Source organism: Gossypium arboreum, chromosome 5 (assembly GCF_025698485.1).
Source record: "Gossypium arboreum isolate Shixiya-1 chromosome 5, ASM2569848v2, whole genome shotgun sequence".
In the NCBI taxonomy this organism is placed as follows: Eukaryota; Viridiplantae; Streptophyta; class Magnoliopsida; order Malvales; family Malvaceae; genus Gossypium; species Gossypium arboreum.
The window spans coordinates 3,034,848-3,052,587 of NC_069074.1; the positions used below are offsets into that span (position 1 = coordinate 3,034,848).

General features: G+C 28.6%; 2 protein-coding genes across 2 annotated transcripts; one reads left to right on the top strand and one right to left on the bottom strand.

Moving 5' to 3' along the window:
• The first annotated feature begins 10,890 nt into the window (after positions 1-10,890).
• LOC108463811 (rhomboid-like protein 11, chloroplastic) lies at positions 10,891-12,883 on the top strand. The gene is made up of 7 exons (XM_017763777.2): positions 10,891-11,151; positions 11,379-11,503; positions 11,679-11,764; positions 11,900-11,940; positions 12,034-12,200; positions 12,334-12,396; positions 12,497-12,883. The coding sequence occupies exons 1-7, from the start codon at positions 10,941-10,943 to the stop codon at positions 12,677-12,679; spliced, it is 876 nt and encodes a 291-aa protein (XP_017619266.1). The 5' UTR covers positions 10,891-10,940; the 3' UTR covers positions 12,680-12,883.
• Positions 12,884-13,138: 255 nt separating this feature from the next.
• On the bottom strand, positions 13,139-14,299 carry LOC108463874 (60S ribosomal protein L37-1-like). The gene is made up of 4 exons (XM_017763888.2): positions 14,151-14,299; positions 13,920-14,055; positions 13,449-13,550; positions 13,139-13,345 (listed from the first exon to the last, which is right to left on the bottom strand). Exons 1-4 carry the CDS (start codon positions 14,151-14,153, stop codon positions 13,299-13,301), a joined length of 288 nt encoding a protein of 95 aa, XP_017619377.1. The 5' UTR covers positions 14,154-14,299; the 3' UTR covers positions 13,139-13,298.
• Positions 14,300-17,740: the final 3,441 nt, after the last annotated feature.

The following is a 17,740-nucleotide window of genomic DNA, read 5'->3' on the forward strand; positions in this document are numbered from 1 at the left end:
AAATTGTAGATTTAAGTTTTCTTAATTTATCTACTTTTCAAATCAAATGATCAATTTTTGGCTCATTAAGTTAGGTTTTATTTCCAAAATTTAATGAAGTAAATATATTTCCAATATCACGTCAGTTTGTATTTTTAAGTATTACTCAAAATTTTAGTTAATAGATTAACGAGTGTTATTTGCATTAAGATTAAAATTTTAAAATTAAAAAAATATAAATTTATAATAATCTTATTGAAAAATATGAACTAAATCTATATTTATATAGATAGTACGAAATTGAATTTAACCGGATACTATTGTTGTTTGGGCTAGGGCTATAAATTCATATTTTAAAAAATATGAACTAAAATTAATTCATTTAAAAATTATAAAATTAAATTTAATTAAATTAGAAGTATAATGAATATATCTATAGTTTTTATAAAGTACGGAGACTAATTCATAATTTAACCTGTTAATCTCTTTTTATAAATAGAAAGTTGGAGAAAAGGACTGAATCTGAGGAAAATAAAATAAAATAAAGCAATAAGTAATTGAATATTCGTGGACAAAAGGAAGGTACAAAGTTCCAAATCTCAATTTAAAATTTCATCCTTCTAATTTCCCTCGTCAAATTAATTTTTTAATTATTTTTTAATAATTCTATCGTTATATCTATCAAAATTAAGTTAAAGAAACAAAAGTTATCTATTTATTTTATAAGCCAACCAAATATATAAGTAGATTTCTCTCTATCTAAACAATTTAGTCGTATTAAATATATTAATAAATCAATATAATAACTTAAATTTTATTAATAAATTAAATTATTAAATTATTAAAAATTTATTCTAATCAATTTATATCGATATAAATAAATCTCTACTTAATATTATTTTACATTTACTTGATGGCAATAATTAATTTCTATAATACAAAATTAATAACAAATTCCAAGCAAATCGCTTATAATAATAAAAGTTAACTATTATTATTTAAATTATCACTAAAATTTTAAAATTAAAACATGCATGTAATAGAAAAATTAATAATTAAATTTTCGCTCCAAATTCCATCCTCCCCGAAAAGAAGCCTTTGCTTTTTATTAGAATGAAATCCTGGCAGAAGCTTTTTGTTGTTATAAATCAAGCGGTAGGGTGTCATTACCCAAAAAAGGGCAATTTAAATGATACGGTGGAAAAAGAGTCTACGTTTGTTTTTTATTCAATCATATCGTTGACATCAAATTTTTTGAGCAAATCTAATCTTTTGCGTAGAAAATTAAATAAAATGGCTTGCATTATTAGATTTGAGGAGTTGTATAAGTGCACGTAATTATTAATAGGTGGACAGGTAGGGACATTGATTTGACTTGTAACATTAAGTGCTGAACCCCATTCTCTAACATATAATTGGGTCTGACTGTGCCCTGACTCATATATCAACCACAAACTCACATCAACTCGTTTATAAAAATATCATAAAAATTCCAAATATAAAATTACAATTTTATAACAATTATAAAACTATAGAAAATGCATATAATTATAACAACCTGAATGAACATGAACATGATTTAATGTACATCTAGATTCATCCCATCAATATTCAAAAATTAAAATTTATTTTAAAATTAAAAAATATATAATTTTTTTAAAAATCACATCTAAAAATAAACTTGGACAATAAATATAAAAATCAATATACATTTATTATTTTGAAAATATTTACTAGTTATCAATATTTTAATTAAATTATTACTTACATATATCTAATTTATTATTTTGATACATATATTTCACTGAAATTCAATATATATTTCAATTTATTAAACGTAAATCGACTCAATCAATAAACTCTTAAATAATTCTTACCAATTTATGATATAAATGTAGACTCTGAATTTTATTTGATTCTTAATAAATATTAACTCTTACTAAAATATTAATGGTAAGATAATATAATATACAATACTTTATTGATTTATTATGAAACAAAATATTACTAAGTGTGAATATTATAAAAAATAAGGTTATTATAAAAGATAAACCTATTTTAAAATACAATTTTATTAAATTATTAAAAATATCTTTTATATTTTTAAATGAATTTTAATTTAGTAATTCTTTAAAATTGTATCATCTATTTTTAAAAATAATGTCAATAAATAAAGAAAAATATTTTAATGAATTTTAAAATGTATTACTGATTTCGTATAAATCCAATAACCTAAAATAGTTAAAATTTTGATCTTTCTAAATAATTGATTTAAATTTTTATAAATATTTTTGCTAAAAAGTGGGCTTATACACCATCATTTAGTTACTCTTTTTCGATAACGTGTTTAAATAATTTTGTTTAATTCACACGCTTAAAAAAATCCATTTTAATACTAATGTTTATTTTAAATACATGTTTTATATATTTATTTTACTTATTTAGTATTTAAAATAAATTTTTATTATCGATTGAGTCTTAACTCTATTGGTATAAATATTGTTGTATTTATAAGAGGATATAAGTTGAAGCGTTGCAAACACATTATTCTTTTCTTTATGAGTTAGAGAGTAATTTTAGTATTATTTTAAAAAAAGAGTAGATATAAATAAAACTTATAATGAGATTGTTTAATTTTTTTATCTTTTATATATTAATTTTGTAATAAAATTATTAATAAAATTTTAACTAAATTAATACAAAATTTGAGCAAATTATATAATACAGTATAATTAATTTATATTAAAAGCCGCACCGGTAAAAATTAGTTTATTTTCTAAATCAAAATTACCGTTTAAGTTAAAATGGAATTATAGTTTGAAAATATTAGTACCGCTCAGCATGATGCATGAAAGCATGAGAAATCAATATTTAATCATTTATATTATTGTATAAAAAACCATTTATTTTATTGCCTTAGCGTCTGTAATAAAATCTCAACAACTATCCATAATTGTATTTAGTTGAACACTAAAATCAGTTGAAATATGTACATTGTACAGTCCACATAACCAAATAAACAATATTACTACTACTAGTAACGTCATTCAACCCCACGTTAGATCACGTGCAAATGTCTCCGATATTAAACGAATAGCAGTAAATGTCAGACGACACTTTTTCATTTCTATTTCCATTTTGACATTAATTTTCGGTATTCTGATAAGGCTTTATGTCTCCTACTTCATGGAGAATAAGATTTATTATTATTAAAAATAAAAATATCAGATGCATTATTGTTACTAGATTATGACATACTATAATTGATATGATTAAAAATATTAAATTTTTATAGATAATTTCACAGATTCAATTATAATTTAAATTAGATATTTGATATTAATCAAGAGGAATATTAAAAGGGTATATATGTTTAAGAATGATTGATTTTAATAAATATATAATAATATAAACAATAGAGTGTTGTATTAAACTACTCTGATGGGTATTATACATCAGTTGCATGTGTCATCACCACATTCACAAATCTCTAATTTTTTTTTTACTCTAAGAAAATTCAATTTATTGATTTATATTATAAAACTAGATTTCAATTAAAAAATATTTATACAGCAATAAATTAGATAAAGCCAAGTCATGAAATCCAGATCAAGGAGACGACGACGTCTAATAAATTTTAACCTTATTAGTGCGATTTACATAAATATTTAATCGGGCAGCTGCTCTCAGTCTGAGTTGTAATTTGTAACTACATATTAGTCCTTACCTAATTGATAATAAAAAACATATAAATTGGCTATTATAGTTGTACCAGTGTTTTCACTTAATATATTAGGAACGGACATTTCTGTATATGATTTGTGAATTCGCAAGTTGGATATTAAATTAATGAAATGCTACAATAAAATATAAATAATGCAGCATGCCATGGGCATGGGAGATTCAATCAGCGTCTTAACTATGACATTAATGAATATTCTATCTATAAAAAAATATTATAAATGCATTTTTTTCTTTAAATTCAATAAAAAAATTTAACACGCCAAGTGTAATTCCTTTTAAATCTTTGTAAAATCAGAAATATGAATTAGCAGAAATTTTACAATAACGATAATAATTAGCTACCAGTGGTTGAACAACTTGACAATAATATCAGTTTTTAATACCCAGAAAGAAAATAAGAGTGACGTTTGAGAGTGGATTAAATAGGATGAGTGACGACAGCGGCAGATTATTGCAGTTGTTAAATTAATTAACCTTTTTTAAAGAACTACTTATCTAAATACGTCAACGAAGCTCGTTGGCTAGCGAATGTCATGCATGCTACTTCACCAAACTGATATTAAATTATCATAAATTAAAAGACCTTTGGTGGAAGTTATAAGAAGGAGAGTTTATAGTCAAAATAGCATATATTTGAAATAATTTATAGTCATATTTAAATATTACAATTATGTCAACATGTATATAAATTCAAACCAAACCTACCCACCTAGACTTCAAAAAAAAAATGCATTATTCTTATTGCTAAACAGAAAAAGCTGGATCATTGGTAATGTTAATTAAAACTATCTTAAACATGCAAATTTATGTCATTTGAATATAGGGTGTATCAGATGCATATTTATATATCTCACTAAAAATATAAAACTATTAATTAAAAAAAATTAAGTTGCATTTTTAAATAATGGTTAAAATAAAATAATATTGACTAAAACAGTTGAAATACATATGAAAATGAAATTTATTTGTTAACGATGAAATGAAACATAGAGATCCTATCAAAATTAAAGCGCGTGATAAAAATGTGACTACTTATCGGACCCACCACTGTACGAATACTGTTGAGTATTATCAACCACGGCTTTGCGTTTGATGCCTCCGTCTCCGTTGGACCATTGCTGTAACACACGTACTAATACTCCTCTCCTTTTCTTTCTTCGATATATTCGAGTAGGGGGGAAGGTCAGTAGTCGCTTTCAAAGTGACCTGGAATCCATTTTTATTTGTTCCACAGTTCCACAGTTCCACAGTTCCACAGTTCCACTTGTGGGTTTCCCGATTTTCACTCCCACGTTTTAAATTATTTGCGTTTCACACCATAAATTCCTCTTAAGAAACGATATCGAATCAATTTAACCTTTCTGTCTTCGAGATAAACCATTATCCGTACAAATGAAAGAGTCAAAAAGATAATAGTAAAAATTGTAATGTTTCAACTACAGAATAGATAAGCATCCCACGTAAAATAATTATAAGTTGGATAAAGAATAATTATTACTATAGTATATGTCTGTTTTTTTTTTTAATTTTAAACAACTCTGCCTATAAAAAATATTAATAATCTTTTAAAAGTCTACTAAAGTAACAGAGCTTAAAATAAAATTATCATATATATATATATAATTACTCTAGCATCCCAAATTTATTAGAAATTTGAAATATTTACTCTCTAACATTGAACTTATATTTATTTTCATAATTAGTTGGTCATTGATCAAGTATGAATAATGTATGGCCCAAATTTTGCCCGGGGCCCAATAAAACCAAACTCAAATAAACATAACTCAACTATCCAATTAAAACCCAATACCAAACCCAAAACTTAGCCCAAAACACTAACCCAACCCCAAAAAAAAAAAAGAAAAAAAGAAAAACCTAATCTCACCAACTCCACACCATAATTAGCCACCCACCCCATTTTGCTCCATTTGCCTACAAAAGAAAAGGCAAATAAATTAAAAAAAAAAGAAGAACAAGTGGTAAAAGCTTAAAAAGCCACAATCTCAATGTAAAAATGGGGAGGATTGGAGAGAGGAATTGATTGTATTTTGGAGAGAAGAAATTTTTGAGATTCAATAAGAGATTTTTTTTAGATTCAAGAGGGATTTTTCTTTTTTGAGATTCAAGAACAAAAATCAAGATATCAATAAAATAAAAAAGGTTCAAAGGGTTTCATTATATTCACTCCAATCGTAGTAAGAAATAAGGGATAGAATCAAAGTCGCGCTTTTGGGTCAAAGGGCTATTGTCCGCTTTAGTCCTTCCCGATTATTTGCATGTGCTAATTAATCCCTCTTCTTTTATTTATTACGGATTTACCCCAAAATATTGCTCTCAGATTCGATTATGTCCTTCCTATTATTTTTTATTTGTTTCATTTACCTTATTTATATTATTATGTTTGCATTTATCTCTTATTTCATTCTAATACTAATATTATTAGCACTTCTATTGTTTTTACTATTAATTAATGTATGTTTATTATATATGTACGTATGTACGCTTTCTATATATATAAGTATTATTTTTATTACGTCATTTTAATATTACTATTATATCATATTTACTTTCGATTTTAATAATAATAATATTATTATTATTATTATTATTATTATTATTAGTGTATATTTTATGTACATATATGTATGTATATACTTTTATATATAGTATTGTTTTTAAATTTAATATTTTATCTGCTCTTTGTATTTCTATATTATTATTATTATTATTATTATTATTATTATTATATGGTAGTGTGTATTTGCATTATATGTATATATATATTGATATATAGTATTATTTTTGTTTACTTTATTTTAATATTATTATTACCTTCATTCCATTATTATTATTACTATTATTATATTTTACTATCATTATTTTTCATACGTATATATGCTCTTGTTTATATTATTATTACTATAACTACTATATTTTTGTTACTACATCTATTATGTATTACTAATATATTATTACTACTATTGTTACTTATTATTATCATCACTTGTTATTCTCATCACTATTATTATAATTTATTATTGTTACTTATTATTTTACTATTATTATCTAATATATCATCATTATCATTATTTTCATTATAACTTAATAGATCATCATCATCATTATTATTATTATTATTATTATTATTATTATTATTATTATCACTACTTTTATTACTATTATTTAATATATTATTTTTACTATTATCGTCATATTGTTACTATTACTATTATATTATTATGTTATTATATATTTTACTATTATTATTGTTGTATTTTTCTATTATTGTTATTATATTTTCCTTTATTTTTGTATTTACTTATACGTTATTATTTTATATTAACTAATTTGATAACTGTATATTTTTAGCATATTTATTTTATTTACATATCATTACTTTTATTATTATTTCATCATCTATTCTATTTATAGTTTTTTTAAATAATTTCAAACATTTAGCTTATTCATTATTTCCTTTCTTATTATTTATTCGACTCATTTATCTTACCTTCGTATTTATCGTTAGTATTCATATTTGTGTTTATGTTTATCCTGTTATGGTTATCAATTTTTATTTGTTATGCATTTTTATTATCTCGTTTCATTACTTAATTTAGGTTTTATCCAACCCGATAGTGATTCTTTCACTAAAGTAAATATTTCATATTTGGTAATCCGAGACAATCGTTCCCTAACTTACTGGATTTCGATTTTTTTTCTCTCACGCTTAATCTAAATAACGGCATATTCTTTTAAATCATAATACGAGTGTTAAATAAAATACTTATTCTCTGATATTTGAGGTGTTGTGTCATAACTCACTGGATATGACATTTTATTACCTCGAGATAAGATTTTTTTTTTGCAAATAAGGTGATGCTTGGTGTTTGGAAATTTCGAGAAAGTAGTGCCCTAACTTATTGGGTTGCCACTTTTCTCGTTGAATTCAAATAATTAAGCACCCTTCTAAGTTTTTTAAAGGTTTTCTAAATGCAAGCTAGTATCTTGGAATTTCAAAGCAATATGTCCTAACTTATTGGATATAGCTTTTGTTGCTTGAGATAGGATTTTCAAAAAGGGATAACTTAATGTTAATACTTTGACGCTAGTGAATCCCAATTTTCAAAGTTAAAATATTTTAAAGAGGACTACATCTTAAATTTTTTTTTTCTTTCGACATTAAAGACATTTGATAATCAATTAGGTACCAATTTTTGGGCGTTATGAGGGTGCTAATCCTTCCTCGTACGTAACCGACTCCCGAACCCGTTCTTTTACTTCGTGGACCAAAACTAATGATTTTAAAACAAAATGTTTTAAAGGTGATCCAATCACACCTAAAAAGATTGGTGGCGACTCCCGTTTTCATTTTTAAAATCGATTCCTATTTTCCAAAGCTCGATTTGAAAATGGTTTCGACAAATAATTAATAATAAATACTATATATTAATCGAATCTTAACTCAATTGATAAAAATATTATTGTTAATACATGAATACATGAATATTTTAAAATTGTTCAAATGATATTAACAAAATAATATTAACTAATTAAATATGAATATAATTATTTATAATTATCTTACCTATCTTAAAATTTAGAGAGGTATAATTGATATGCTCCAATTAAGTGATAAGTTATTCAAAAAAGTGCATCTAAAATAAATTATTGGATGAAATTCCCAACTCACCGTAATGTTTCAAGGGGATAGTCCATTTTTGACTACTTTATCATCTGTTCACTTCAGTGTTTCTACAATATTAAACTTCTGTGCACTACTGTTCCCCTATTTTAATCCAAACTTTATATAGATATGATGTGTGCAAAATTTTGAACTGATCCGCCATTTTTGAATTCTCTTTCAATGGGCTCACCACGTGAAATTAAAAAAAATAAAATAAAACAACAAAAGAATCTATGGTTCCACGTGTCTTTAAAGTAATGTTTATTAAACAATGTTTGGTCTTATAATGGAAAAAAAGGGTTAAAGTTCTCAGAGTTTTACAATATTGTTTTGATATTTTTAGTAGTAATTTGATTGATTTGATCTGGGCTAAATTTACTGAAAATGTCGAAAAGAAAAGGATTTGGGTCGTTTTTTTGGGATATTTAAGAAAATATTTGGGCTAAATTTGTAAAACATATTTTTATCTTTTCACTTTAGAATTGAGTTTTTTTCTTTAAATATCTCAAAAAAAAAAAAAAAAAATAGACATCTGTAGTTGAAAAGGTAGTGGCCAAGTATTTGTGCAGTCCCAGCTAATGATGAACCAGACTTACATTAATTAAGATGATGATCCAAAACACTAATCAAACAGACTTAATCAGATTATATTAACATTACATGTGGGATTCAGTGATGGGTCACGGACGTTGCCAGTTCATGTTGTATATATAAACCCTTTGCTTCAGGACAGTGAAGATGGTCCTTTATATCAAGCGGTCCAGTAATATACCTTTTGCAACTTGTTCATTGAATAATAAGATTAAATAATCTGTGATGATGATTTGCCCCAGTTGGATCCAATTCAACATTCCCTTTCCCCTTTTGGGATTTTGATTAAAGCACATGCGAGGGCGGAGCCAGAGACAAAGGAAATAGACGGATTCCTTTTTGGCTTTACTGTGAGAGTCATGAGCTAAAAGTTAGAAAATTATTTGCTTTCAAATCCTTTAAATTTTCATAATTTGAATTCGTCCAATATTATATATATATCTCCACATGTAATCCTCGTATTCATATAGTTGGTATGAAAAAGAAAACTCAAACTCAAACTCAAACAAATACTTAATCTTTAAGAGGTTGTTTCAAAACAGTCGAATAAGGGTTTAATGTTTTTGAATTTGATCAAGCTAGTACCTATATGAGTATTTGGATTGTATATATGCAGGGTGAAGTTAATTTTTTTTACAGAGATTGAAATTAAATTTTAAATTTTAATGGTTTTATCTATATAATTTTTAAATGATTAAATCAAATTTTATCATTTTAGGGATAAAATTTAATTTAATTTTATTAATTTAAATTTTAAAATTTTAAAAGATCTAAATAGACAATTTTCTATTTTAAAGGTCAGCTGCATACACAAATATATTTGTGGTATTGAAAATTTCACTAATGTAGCATTCATAAATAATGTAATTTTTAAATATATTAATTTCAACGTGTATTTTATATATAAAACACACACATTATTTGATGAACTCTTTAAACATTATTAGAATCTATTCCTAAATTTTATAAGAATCTTAAAATTCAGAAATTTTTCAAATTTATCAAAGTTTTTTGAATCCAAAGAAAAAAAAACTAAATTATTAACTTATATTGTAATCTTAGACAACCCATAACATCAATGCCTCAAAAAACCTAATGTTTTGGTTCTTCATCTTCAAGGTTAGTTAGCTTATTTGTTTTGAAGTTATGAATTTAGAAAAATAGTTTTTTAAGTGTTAGGTTGTAATGGGCTCTCTTTGTTTGTTTATGTTGTCGGTTCAAACATAAATAAAACAAACCTAATTGCTTAAGGTTAAAAAAAAAAAACGTGATTCTTTGCATCTATAATGCCACTTGAGTACACATCCTCAAAATTTTTGCAGAGAAGCAAAAATCGTGGTTGATTGAAGAGAAATTTGGATGCTAAGGTTTTACAATGTGTCTAGTAGATGTTAGCTTTGTGAAATTGTGGTCCTTCAAATCCAAAAGGGAGGAGTAGTAAGAAAGCGCAAATGCAATGGATTAAAATTGGTTTTAGGTTTGCAATAATGTCGTGACAGTAATTTGTGTTTTCCCTTCCCATGGCCGAATTAGAAAGGACAAGAACAAAGGTGTGGAGATTAGAGCTAAGGCTTATCAGTGGCATGGTCCCAATGAAAATTTCCCTGAGAGGAAAATCAGACAATCACGGGATCCTGCTTATTTTGGTGTGTGGAGAGTAGTACGAGTACCGATGCTTGATGCCCTCACCAGGCAAGGAACTCCTCCATTAACTGACTAATTACGAAAACCGATTATTCCTATTCTCTTTGGGCCTGGTCTTGTAGGCAGATTAACGATTGTGTTTGTGCCTACACCAACTCTAGTAGGCAAGGTCCAGATGAAACGAGAAAAGCCCATTCGGTCTGATTCGGCTCTTAAATCTTTAAACTAACCCAGTAAGTAAAGACTTGGTTAGAGTCACTACTGCCTTCTTTTCAACGACAGTTTTATTTTCAAAGAAATGGGGCAGTTTCTGCTTCAACAACAGGTCATGGCACTGAAGCCATATCCATGCACATTCATGTCTTTAGCTTCTTGTTATACCCCCCCTAAACTTTTCAGAATTCGTTTTTTTCCCGCTTTTCCCACACTAAATGAATCCATCAAGTTTCATCATCTTCATTCTCTGCCCCCCGTTCAACCCCGTTTGGTATGCAAGATGAATGGCTCAGGTTATTTTTCTACTTTACTAAGCCTAGTTCTACGAAAATATCTATTTGTAATTTGAAATGTACTTTGATTGTTGTTTTAGTTTTCTATAGGGAAAATCATTTCCGTGCTGACTTCTAAACGAACTCTGTCTGCTCGGCATTTTCCCGAGCATTTAATGTGCAACTGCTGATAAAACTTTGTGTTCCGAGAAAGGGATAATAATTTATCAACCCAATGTTCTTTTTAGATATTATTTCGGATCTAGAACTTGGAAAGCCACGGGATAGACGAAAACCCGAGAAGCTCGTTAATGGAGTGTTTTGGATTATACTTCTGAATCTTGGAATGTATGTAGCTGATAACTTGTTTAAGGTACTCATTTACTTTCTTTTTGGTTGCTCTTTGTTTATTATCGATGGGGATTTTTCCTATTAACATCAGTAATACGTAAAAGGTTTCTGCACTAAAATTTGCCTACTGAAAAAAATGAAGTTTTGAATTGTTCAATTATTAATCTTCTTGACCCACAAAGTTTCCCTTTCAATAGGTTCAGGGCATTCAGTGTCTATACTTGTACCATAATTGGCCTGCTTGGTACCAATTTATAACGTCAACGTTTTGCCATGCTAACTGGTAAGTTCTATATATGAATGCCGTGGAAGACCAAGTGTGAAAATCCTTAAATCTTTTGATAAATGAATTGCTGTTATTTTATGTGTCTGCCTTCTCATTTAGATGTTCATTGTACTGCTTATCATCCTTATTTAGGAAGCATCTTTCGAGCAACCTTTTCTTCTTGTACATTTTTGGTAAGCATTTTGCTCTTCTTTGACTTGAGAATGCTTGTAATTTTGTACCTTTTTTACTTTGGAAGTTTGATTGGATCCTTTTTTGTAAAACAGGGAAACTCGTCGAAGAAGAGGAAGGAAGTTTCGCATTGTGGCTGTCCTACATTTTCACAGGTGCTGGAGCTAACATCGTCTCGTGGCTGGTTTTACCAAGAAACGCAGTCTCCGTTGGTGCTTCCGGTGCAGTTTTCGGGTTATTTGCAATCAGTGTCCTTGTAAAGGTAAGCTAATTTTATCCACAAATATAGAGAACCGTACGAATAAATTCTTTAAATTTTTATAGTTTCAAGGAAAAATAAGTTGTCTAAACATTGGAACAAATGGAATGACTCGACCGCTTTTGCTTATTGTAAGATGTCCTGGGACTGGAGAAAGATCCTCGAGGTTCTCATATTGGGCCAATTTGTTATCGACAAGGTCTGAAATTTTTAATTGACTAGTTTTTATTTCTTGTTCCTGAAAGATTATATTGAATCAACAGTTTCCTAATAACGTTTGTGATGTTGGTTTGGGGCAGGTGATGGAAGCAGCCCAAGCTTCAACAGGCCTGTCTGGATTTTCCTATCCCTTGCAAAATGTCAATCACATTGCACATCTCTCTGGTGCTCTTATTGGTGTTCTTCTAGTATGGCTTCTCAGCAAAATTCCTTCTGAGCCTCTTGATAATGAAATATCAAAGTCTCCTAGAAAGAGAAGTTGAGGTTCTTAAGAGTTTCTAAAAAAATGCATCAAATTGTGAGTTAACGTATCATTATGGAATGGTTATTGAAAAGTAGAGGAGATGAAATGTGGCCCAATTGCTTTATACATGTAAAAATTTAATGTTTCAATGAATTTTGAGTACCTCCAATATATGTAAACTGTCATCTTCAGAGAAAAAATAAAGCAAGTAGACGTTTCTAAAGCCAGAGGAGTAAACCCATGTTTTGTTAATATTTCAAGTACTGGGTTGCATATCTAAATAAGATATTTGGGTTTTCCCAAGGATATGATAATAGACCCTTTGGGAAATAACATTTCAACTGCAGAAAATAGAAAACATGGCATGTAGATGGGGATGACCGCTATCCTCAGTGTTGAGCAAGTATAAGATCACCCATGGGTTGCATATCACTATTTCATACAACACAAGGGGATAGAAGTAAATTGCTCTACATAATGAAAATAAAGTCGTGAAACTTCATAATATAAAACAAAACTTCCCGTTTGTAGACATTAGGTGAAAAATAAAAAAGTAACACACAGTTGAAAGAGACCCAAAACCTATTGTTTCTAAATTCAGGAATCTCTCTGAACAAAACAAAACATCACAAATTAACTCATGAAGCAGCAACAGCTCCCTTCTTCCTTGGAGTTGCTTGAGTACCTGACAGACAGACAATTCAACAACACCCCATTACTATATGCTATCTACCAAACATGTTTTCATTTTAACCAACCATGATTGAATACGAAATAATCATAAATACCTTCTCTAAAGCCAGTCTTGAACCTTCGGGGAACACGTCGGAGGTACCTCATGCGGCCAGTCCCGGTGGTCTTTCTTCTAATAGCCTTCACACTCCAGTTATCTTAAAACCAATAACACAACACAACACAATCCAATCCAACAAATTAATTAAACAAGAAGATATTACAAACAAAAGCCAATGTTCAGCAGACAAAATGCCTTTAAAAAAAACAAACACATAAACCATATTTTCAGGATTCTATCTTTCAACCAAGTAATGACACTCAAAGATAACGGAAAATGATTTATGAACTGTTACAACTAAATCAAGAAAATATCTAACTTCTAAGTTTCATTGGATATCGTAACTTCTCCTGAAAATTTTCATTTGCTAATTTATCTAAGTTCAGCTAAGCAACTACAAAGAGAGCTAGAATGACTAAAAATATACGTCAGATTTGGAAAATCTAAAGAAAAGAAAAGATCTTACATTTTCGGATGCGACTGGCAGGGTAGCCACAAGCACCGCAACGGCTCTTCTGTAGATGGAAGCTTCGGCGACCACATCGAACGCAGAGCGTGTGAGTCTTGTTCCTTCTCTTTCCAAAGCTTCCAGTTCCTTTTCCCTATCCAAAAAAAGAAAACCTTTACAGTCATTTTCAATTTCTTCATAAATGGCACCAATAATAAGAACGAATTCGAATAATGATAATGATGATACCATTTTCTTTTGTTCTTCGAGCTGCAAAAACACCAGAAAAGTTTTGACAAAATGTAGGTTAAGGTATTTATATAGAGATGAAATAAATTAGGGTTTTGCTCATTTTCGACGACCAAGACGCCAGCGAGAGAGTCCAAGACAATTCTAACGGCGTTCTTTTCTGAGCCCATTTACCGATAAAGTCCACTAATAAAGGTAAAGGCCTTCGGTTCGGCTTCAATGGGCTTTTGTTAAATTTCCTTTATTTTTTTGTTCAACGGCTTATGTTCAATTTATTCATATTTTCTCGAGTGTGTTAATTCTTTTAGGTCAAGAACCTGGAAGAGGAAAATAAAATTTATTCAGATCATGATTAAAACCAATAAAAGTTTGGCTGAAATTTTGAGTTTTGAGTAATTAGGTTCGAGTTTTGTTATGTGTAATTGGTATGAACGAGTCTTTAATTTTATCATTGTAATAATACATATTCAGGTTTTAGTTTAAATTATTTTTTATTATTCATCCATTTGTGTATTGTAATGATTTAACTATACTTTTCAATTATGCATATTAAAATTTTATTTATGTATTAAACTTTTTTTCGAAATTTTCTCCATCACTTATACCATACAATGGGTTCTTTAGATGCTCGTAACTTCCTTAAGATTTTATCGTTCTCAAGTGGACTTTCATATATTCGAACTTGAAACATAACACATTTAAGTACTCTATTGAATAGATACACGAAAGTGTACAAAAAGACAATTCCAAATTATACTATCAAAATATGACCAATTGGTGGATGAGCCATAAGATATATTATAAGTAAGTATTTTTCAAAAATTTACATGGGAAGTCTAAAAATTATACTAACAGTCTTCTTAATATTATTAAGCAAAATACAAATATAACACCGGAAATAATTTAAATATAATACAAAACATGATACAAATATACAAACCTTCAAATGTATATATATATATATATATATTAGATATCATTCAGATTTGCTTTTCTGAAAAATTGTACATATTTGGTGCTATACAAATCCTTGCTGGGCTGCTTCGTCATAAAAGGAAAGTTGAAAGCTCCCTCACTATGGGGTTATATATTAACTACCAAGTGTGTGTTTTGAAGATCCTTTATCAATCATCATATTCATATCCTTTCTGCATTATTACTATTTATCATTATTATTTTTTGGAAAAGTTAATGCTTTTCAAAGTTGGATTTAAAGAATGCATTGCATCAACTTTTTAGTAATTTTCACAAGAAAACAAAAGGGTTAGTCCTTGTCCAGAATACAAATGCAAATGGACTAGCCTTAGTGTTCCCATGATTACTTTGAATTGAATACGAATTTGACAACCCTATCACAATGAAAGTCAGAGATGAAGCAATAATATGTAATGGTACATGTTTATTTTTAATGGAAAGTTCAATTTAATAAAGCTTAAAAAAGATTCATATGTACTCAATTTATCCGTTGATATAAAATTTCAGCATATACAAAAGTGTACTTTGGATATTCCCACTCGATCCTGCAAGGTACAAAGAACCATGCAAAAGGCCCAATATTATATATCTATGAATTCATGAGCATGCTTGAATAATGAGAAAGTAATATGCAAAAAGGGCAAAGTTGAAGAAGATAATAGAGCAACCTAAGCTGGGGAAGAATCATAGCTAGCAATATCCAATACTCAATGTTAAGAGAAAGAGCAAAGTGGAGAGGGGGAGAAAGTGGACAAGTGGGTTTTGAAGCTTAGCTTTCACCAAGCACATAGATATATAAAAACAATACGCCTCTCGTAATTTCTCTCAATAATTACTTGTCACTTACATGGAGAAAGAAACCCGTTGGAGACTGACATAAAGCTACCTATACATTAACAACACATCACCCCTCCATCTGTGTATGTGAAAGACAGATGGAGTGTGTGTTGGAAAAAGCTAGCTTAAGGGTTGAGATTCAGCAAAGGAAGCTTTTTCTTTTCCCCTGCTGGCTGAGTTTTGAATTTTGAATGTTGATGATGAAAGGGGAAAAGAAAAAGTACATGAAGATGGACCCTGTGAGTAAATTAACACCTTCACGGAGCATGTGAGGATTAGAAAGGTGGTGGTGGTATGTATGGTGTAAAGATTGAGAGAGTGGCGGTCCCTCCCAATATGAAGAAAAAGAGTGGAACAATTCTCTGCATGAACTGGATATCTCCCCACTCTCTCCCTTAGTGCAACATTATCTTCTTCTACTTCTTCTTCTTCCTATTATTGTTATGATGATATTCAAAGTCTGTCAATTTCATCTCTATGCATGCGCTTGCTTGCTCGTCTTGCCCTTTTCTTCCATCCAACTTCCTCATGCATATCCATCTTTCTTTGTTTTTTTCTTTCAATAATTCTTTTAGTAACATTTAATTTATTCCTTATGGAGTTGAATTTAAGGCGGTGAATATTTCATATTTTTAGAGATTATATATATACATGAAACATATACTTAACTTTATACTATAACCAATGGAGGAGACTGTTAATGAAGAATTTGGAGGTCCGTCAAAAGTTAATATCAATTAAATCAGATTCAGTAGGCAAATCAATATCTGCTAATGGAGACAATGAATAAGTTGGTGGCATATGCAGCTAAAATAGCATTCAATTCCCCTTTATTTTTTAATAAAGAATAATTAAATTGGAGCCATCAGAAACTATGAAATATCAGCTGTAAGACCCAAATTTTGCCCGGGACCCAATAAAACCAAACCCGAATTAAACCTAGCCTATTATCCAGTTACAAGCCCAAACCCAATTTTGGCCCAACCTACTCCACCACCTTTGTTGGCCACCCATCTTGGCCACCAACTCCACCACCCTTGGCCACCTAAACCACCCCAACCACTCCACTTGTAAAATTTGGCTATAAAAGCCATTCAAGACTTTGTTTTAGGGGGTTTGGTTTTTGGAGGAGGATTGTTTTTGTTTTGGAGGAGGTTTTTTGTTTTTTGGAGGTGTTTTTTGTTTTTTGGAAAGAAGGTTGTTTTGTTTCTTGGAAAGGCTAGTTTTGAAGATTAATCAAAGATCAAAACAAAAGAGGTTTCTTTTGTCTATTCTCATCTTTAGTTCTTTGTTTGTTTATTGTTTTCCTTTCAATTTTATTTTGTTTTTTATACGAAAGTAAAAATAAAAGTAAGAAGCTTACCCATATTTTCATTACCGAAAAAATTTTTTTTTTAAGGTCCGCATTGCAGTGTCTGATGGCGCCGATGTGACCGTGGGGTCCATGACCTAAGTAAAGTTTTACCAACGGCAGGATTTAGAAAAGAGGAGAAAGAGAGTTGAGAGCTTTGTTTTATTATTTTATTATTTTACTATTATTTATATTATTATTATTATTATTTCTCATGTATATATTATTATTTATATTATTATATTATATATGCCTCTCCATATTTATTTATATTATTACTATCATTATTGTTACTTCTATTATTTTTATTTCTAACTACTATTATTATATATATATATATGTATTATTGTTTGTATTATTATTATTATTATCACCCTATTGTTATTACTTTACTTTTGTATTCTAATATATTATTAATATTACTCAT

Bases quoted from the DNA above. Each gene is read 5' to 3' on its own strand.
- LOC108463811 (XM_017763777.2), top strand. From the start codon at position 10,941: ATGGGGCAGTTTCTGCTTCAACAACAGGTCATGGCACTGAAGCCATAT. The intron at 11,504-11,678 runs GTACTCATTTAC...CCCTTTCAATAG, and splicing joins TAGCTGATAACTTGTTTAAG to GTTCAGGGCATTCAGTGTCT. The intron at 11,941-12,033 runs GTAAGCATTTTG...TTTGTAAAACAG, and splicing joins TTTCTTCTTGTACATTTTTG to GGAAACTCGTCGAAGAAGAG.
- LOC108463874 (XM_017763888.2), bottom strand. The intron at 13,551-13,919 runs GTAAGATCTTTT...ATTGGTTTTAAG, and splicing joins TGCCAGTCGCATCCGAAAAT to ATAACTGGAGTGTGAAGGCT. The intron at 13,346-13,448 runs GTATTTATGATT...TCTGTCTGTCAG, and splicing joins CAAGACTGGCTTTAGAGAAG to GTACTCAAGCAACTCCAAGG.